We start from the raw sequence: 6,172 nt of genomic DNA, 5'->3' as shown, positions 1-6,172 counted from the left end.
TTTAAACCACTGCTCAAAAGTCTGCTGTGGGAACAGGGTGGCATCAGGCCTGGAATCTGTTCAGTAAATAAACTTTTAAAAGATGGATTAAGGCAGTAAATTAATAGTTTTGTTCTTGTGGATAAAACTGAGTTCACTGACTGCAGAATGGTTTGAAGTGGGTTGAAGGACCCGTTCAAGATTGTCACCCTTGTCTTGAGGACTTTTAAGATGGATTTTTAACACTGGTGTTTCTGCATTGAAGTATTTATGGACAACGAGTGCCAGAGCAGGTCTAGACCCAGCTTTCAGTGGGTTTGTGGGAGGGGAACAGGCACCTGCCAGCTGGAATGATTTTCCTAATCCCAGCGGTGCTTTGTGTTAAAAGGAGTCTCCTTCCTCTGTCACACGCGACTGTGGAATGACCATAAACGAAACCTTAAAAAAACCCCAGAAACACCAAAAAAAAGCCCCCGTTGTGGGGAAGGGTTGCTGCCAGGCAGTTTTCACCCCCGTGTGCAGCCGGGGTGTGACAGAAATCCGCTTGCCCTACAGCGCGGATGTCCCGGAAGCGCTTCCCGAGCCCGCAGCACCTCCGGGTCGGGCCCCGCGGTTCCTCCGCGGCTCCGGGATGGGGACGGCGGCGGGGCTGCTCCTGCTGTGCTGCGGGGTGCTGGGGGCTCAGCGCGGTGAGAGCCCCCAAAATCCCCGCGGTATCCCCCTGCACCGAGCATCCTGATCATCCCTTCCCAGGGGACCCGCTCCCTTCCCGAAAATGGGACTTTAGATGCTTTGACCAGTCGCTGTCACCCCCTCCAGCACACGCAGGGACATCCCGGCAGTAGCTGCGCCTCACTCGTGTAAAAATCAAACTTGTACTGAATCTCTCCCTTTTTAGCGCTCGGAGAGGATGGGAGCATGGTGCAGCTGCCCGGAGGGACGTTCCAGATGGGATCCAGCTCCCTGGAGAGGAGGAGCGAGGAGGGGCCCGTCAGGGAGGTGACAGTGAAGCCGTTTGCTCTCGACAAACACCCGGTCACCAACAGGGATTTCAGGTGAGCCCGCGGTGCCTCGGGTGGCTGTGGGGAGGCGGCAGGGGTAGGTGTGGGTGCCAGGTGTTCCTGGGGTCTGAAAGCCAATGCTTGGGTGCTTATTAGAGAAAAAAACCGTGTCTGTCAATAGTAAATCATCCCTACAGGTGCAAGCTGAGCCATCTTAGCAGTGTAGCTTGCAAGTATCGTTCATTTTATTTCCTTTTTTCTTCTTCTCTTTTTCATCTCCTCCTCCTCCTTTTTCTCCTCCTCTTCCCCTCCTCCTCTCTTCTTCTTCTCTTTTTCTTCTCCTCCTCCTTTCCCTCTCCTCTCCCTATTTTTTGCCTCTCTTCTTCCACTTTTCTTCCTCTCTTCTTCCACTTTTCTTCCTCTCTTCTCCTCTTCCACTAACAGCAGCCACAGGTTTTATTGACTTTTAAAGCGTTTTTTTAATCTCTGCAATTATGGAAGACCTGAGTGCAGGCTGAGTTTAGATGCACAGGTAACATAAAAATATCAAATCTTTGCAAAGATGCACACTGGACTGTTTTATCTGTTAAATCTAAATCAAACCATCTGGAGCTGGGGGGGTCTGTAAGTTTTGTGCCTTTTGCCTTGCTCTGAATTTGTTGCACGTGCAGATTTGTGGGGCAAAGAGTTGAAGAACTCTTACCCAGAGCATGTTATATTTATACCAGGGAGTTTGTTAGAGAAAAGAAATACAAAACAGAAGCAGAAGCATTTGGCTGGAGCTTTGTCTTTGAGGATTTCGTATCTGAAGAGCTGAAAAAAAAAGTCACCCAAAAACTGGAGGTAAATCAGAATCCTGTGATGAGTTTGGTATTGCTTTTCCACTGAGGAGCAGCTGCCTCTTTGCAGAGCCTGGCTGTTCTCAGAGGTTTTTCTCTAGTCTGGGGTTGTTTTGCTTTTGAACCTCAGCAGGATTGAGCTGGGGTTGATTCATGTGCTCCTCTGTGAGCACTGTCAGCCCCTGGTCTGTCAGTCTGGACTCCGAGGAGCTGGGAGGAAGTAAAATGTCTTTCAAAGTACTTCAGTAATCCAACTTTAAAATAGAAAAACTGAACAGCATGAGCCTCTTGATCTATTTTCACTTCTAAAAGCAGATGCCTCTGCTCTGTGGGAAAGCACCATCCAAATGTCTGTGATAACCCAGCTCAAGCTGCAGCATTTCCCAGACTAACACACCCTGCTGTGGGACGGTGTCACCAGGCCAGGTGTCACCAGCTCACCTTTAATCTGGTGTCATTTCTTTCCCCAGTCAGCCCCATGGTGGCTGCCCATCGAGAAGGCTTTTTGGAGACAGGTGAGTAAATCCTGATGTGGTAAAATCCTGGTGTGGTGACTCCTCCCCATGCTGGGAGCTTGTGTGTGTGGCATGTGCTGAATCTTAATGACCAGAAATGGGTGAAAAAACATCTTCCATCCCCTCATCTCTTTTACCCCTTATTCCCTTTGTAAGGAAAATTTTATAAAATTAATTCAAATCTGCTTAAATCCCTCCCAGCCCTCAGGCCCTGGCTCCAGCATAAAGGACAGGCTGGATTACCCAGTGCTGCACGTGAGCTGGAACGATGCTCAGGCCTTCTGTGCCTGGAAAGGGAAGAGGCTCCCGTCGGAGGAGGAGTGGGAATTTGCTGCCAGGGGAGGACTGGAGCGTATGTACCACAAGCCCTGAGCTTTTCCCAAACCAGGCATGGAGTGGTGTTAGTTCCACCAGATCCAAACTTCCATCCAGGCTTTCAGGGGTTAATTTAGGGGGGTTTGAACCACCTGTTTTGGCCTGAGAGTGTAATAATATTAATAATTAATAAACCTAATTATAATAAATATGATAATAAAATATATAATTTTAATAAAATAAATCTCAAGCTGAGCAGAAAAGGACAATCATAAAAGCCTGGTTACAGATTGGAGCGACCCAGAGCTGACAGGTGTCTTTTCCTCCCTGGCAGAAAGGATGTATCCTTGGGGAAACAAGTTCCAGCCAAACCGTACAAACTTGTGGCAGGTAAGATCCTAAAAATCATCCCATCCACACTGGGCTCTCCTCAGCGTGGGGTTTCACTCAGCCACTGAGTGAGGGTGCCCTGGGGAACGCTGTGGGTACTGAAACTGAGCTCCTGGTGGGTTGTAAAAATACCTTCAGAGGGAGCAGGCTCAGCCCATCTTCCCTGGGAAAGCAGGATTTTACTGCTTCTAAAAATTCATGCATAAATTTGTTTGAAAAGGGAACTTGGGACAACTTCAGGTAGTTGATCTCTCTTGACCAGCATCAATTTACACCAGAGAGTTATTTGCCTAATTTTAGTGCAGCACAGCCCTGTGAGGAGCAGGACTGGGTGTTGTTTGTGGGGTGGTTCTTTGCTGTGAGTGATCTCTGTTCCCCCAGGGTGACTTCCCTCGGGGCGACAAGGCTGAGGACGGCTACCACGGCGTCTCCCCGGTGACAGCCTTCCCTGCCCAGAACAGCTACGGTACAGCAGCACCCTCCTCCTGCTTTGGGGATGGCATCTGCTTCCTAAAGTAACGTTAATTATCAAATCCTGGAGCTGGGGCAGAGTTTCAGATGTGTGGGATTGTGTCAGCATTTGGGTAGAGTGAGCCCAGGAGAAGCATTGATGGTTGGTGCTGGAGTTGGCTGAGGTGCAGCTGCTGCACTTCAGGGACCAAAACACCTCCTTTTAATTACAACTCAGCTGTTTTGCAACTCAGTGGGATGTAACAAAAATCCCAGGGACTTTGTTTGGCTGCTATGCCCTCATGCACATGCAAAATGATGAGACACACTGAAGTTTGAAACACAGTGAGGAATTTCCTCAGCCTCACCATTAAACCACGCTCTTGAACAATGCTTTGAATGCTGTGGCCCCTCCCATGCACCAAATTGGCAACCTTTGCAAACCTGCTCTCCTAATTCTGACACAAAACCATCTCAGGGCTCTATGACCTGCTGGGAAACACCTGGGAATGGACGGCGTCGGAATTCCCAGCTCCAGGACGGGCATCCAGGGCTCAGAACATGCAGGTGCTGAGAGGGGCCTCGTGGATTGACACTGCAGATGGCTCTGCAAACCACAGAGCTCGTGTCACCACCAGGTAGGTCTGGCCAAAGCCCAGATGTCGCTGCACAAGGATTTTCTCTGGGTTGGTTTTATTTTAAAAGATATTTGTTTGTTCCTACACAACTTTTTTGAGAAGCAGTTGGCAGAGCACACTACAAATATGGCTAAAAACTCCTCTGCTGTAAATCCATTCCTAATTGCTTCTCAAATCATGTGTGTTTTACAGCAGATATTTATAATTAAATGCTTTTCTCTAAGTTATTCAGGGGAAGTGGAAGATGTTTCTAGGCTGTTCTACCAGGTCACATTAGGGTTGTAAGCAACACATTAGGGTTGCGAGGGTTGTAATGTATTGGGGATGTGTGTTAACTAGGAAAGATCCCTAATTTTGGGTCTCTTTTTCCCTGTGAGGATGGGGAACACACCAGACTCAGCCTCTGACAACCTCAGCTTCCGCTGCGCTGCCGACATCCCGCCCGTCACAGCCTGGAAAAGCCACACCAAACCCGAGCTCTGAGGGCTCACTGTGAACACCTGAGGCATTTTCTCCTGTGGAGATGAACAGTAACCCCCAGCTGTCACTTCCATTAAACCCTGATTGTTTTTAAAATTCACAATAACTTTGAACCTTTTCAGTGCTGGGATGTCTGGGTGGGACCAGCAACTGGGATGGCAGGAAGTGAGGTTTGTCTCCTTTTGGTGTGGGAGATATTCCAGCTCTCCTTTTGTTGTCCATGTAAAGTAAGCAGAGGTGTGCATGTGTGGGACTGGGCCAGAGCTGCTCTGATCTCCAGCCCCAGTGAAGGGACACCCACAGGCCCCCATGACCACCAGTGCAGGGCTGCTAGGGGGAGATTATGAGGGCACATCCGTGGAAGGGGGATTCATAATCAATCCCCATTCCCTCAGGAAGTTCCAGCTTCGTAGCACCTGCTGAGCCTTCCCAGAAGTAAAACAAAGCACCTTCACTGGCCTTTGAGCAGTGACAAAATGATGTGTGTGACAGATGACACAAACCAGTGCCCCACCTCTCCCAGGACTTAAAACCAGCACAAACGCTCTGTGCACGAGCTCTGCACCAAACCTGATGGGATCAGGAGCCCTGAGGACAAGGGTGGGCAAGGACACTGCTCAGGGCACTCATGTCCACCTCTGACTGTCCCAAAACAGGCACTGGAGGTGCCTGAGGGCTGAGCCTTCCCCATCGGGAGCTGCAGCTGGTTATGGTTCTGTTAAAAGGTGGCTTCTCCAAACCCATTCTTCCAGTGGGACATACCCCAGGAGCAAATTATTTGCTGGGTTTGCATTTGCACCAGTCCTGAGCCCGGTGAAAGAAAATTTAAAAACCCCAGAAATCACCAGTTTGTTTTCAAAGATTTTACTCGCCTACTGTGAGCCAGGGGCTGGGGTAGTGGTGATCAGAACAGCCCCTCATCGGCTGCCAGGGTGAGCAGGATGGCCTTGCAGGTGTTCTCAAAGAGGGCAGCTCTGTTCTGGGCCTCCCCCTTCTTCACCCAGTGGCGGTAGGTGCGGAAGGCACAGGCGTCGATGAGCTTGCGGACGGGCTTGAGGGCGTAGGGGTCCCTGACCACCAGCTCCCTGGTCACTGACTTCACCAGCCGGTACTGGTAGTAGATCCTCACCGAGGCCAGGACTGTCAGGCAGATCACCTGTGGCACAGGGAACAGCCTGGCATTCAGGGGGATTCCCACAACGGGGCCGGAGCACCCCCAGCACATCCCCACTGCCCCACTCCCATGTGGGGGAGTCAGGCAGGAGCTCAGTGCCTGGCACAGTTTAGTTCCTGTGGGGCTGGCAAAGGGCAGGGGTTCATGCCAGGGAATCACAGAATCAAAGCATGGTTTGGGTTAGAAGGGAACTTAAAGCCCATTTTACTCCACCCCCTGCCATGGGCAGGGACGCCTTCCCCTATCCCAGGTTGCTCCAAGCCCCATCCAACCTGGCCTTGAATACTTCCAGGAATGGGGCAGCCAGAGCTTCTCTGGGCACCCTGTGCCAGGGCCTCACCACCCTCACAGCCAAGAATTTCTTCCCAATATCCCATCTAACCCTGCCCTC

General features: G+C 50.5%; 2 protein-coding genes across 4 annotated transcripts in view; one reads left to right on the top strand and one right to left on the bottom strand.

Annotated features, from left to right (window-relative positions):
• Positions 1-610: 610 nt before the first annotated feature.
• On the top strand, positions 611-4,704 carry SUMF2 (sulfatase modifying factor 2). The gene is made up of 9 exons (XM_008640351.2): positions 611-668; positions 878-1,034; positions 1,709-1,823; positions 2,290-2,334; positions 2,536-2,686; positions 2,984-3,039; positions 3,421-3,505; positions 3,968-4,127; positions 4,505-4,704. Exons 1-9 carry the CDS (start codon positions 611-613, stop codon positions 4,608-4,610), a joined length of 933 nt encoding a protein of 310 aa, XP_008638573.1. The 3' UTR covers positions 4,611-4,704.
• A 747-nt stretch (positions 4,705-5,451) lies between these two features.
• Positions 5,452-6,172, bottom strand: part of PHKG1 (phosphorylase kinase catalytic subunit gamma 1) — a 4,926-nt gene continuing 4,205 nt past the window's right edge. For 2 of the 3 annotated variants that reach the window (XM_017742997.1, XM_008640352.2), the window contains exon 9: positions 5,456-5,763. In XM_017742997.1, coding sequence (XP_017598486.1) covers positions 5,512-5,763 — 252 coding nt within the window. In that variant the 3' untranslated portion in view covers positions 5,456-5,511. Of the gene's footprint in view, positions 5,764-6,172 lie in introns of all 3 variants that reach the window. The other variant, XM_017742996.1, reaches the window with a different exon arrangement.

Source organism: Corvus brachyrhynchos, unplaced genomic scaffold (genome assembly GCF_000691975.1).
Source record: "Corvus brachyrhynchos isolate BGI_N302 unplaced genomic scaffold, ASM69197v1 scaffold99, whole genome shotgun sequence".
NCBI classification, from domain to species: Eukaryota; Metazoa; Chordata; class Aves; order Passeriformes; family Corvidae; genus Corvus; species Corvus brachyrhynchos.
Note: the sequence above shows the minus strand (reverse complement) of the source record. Positions and strands in the feature narration are given on the sequence as shown.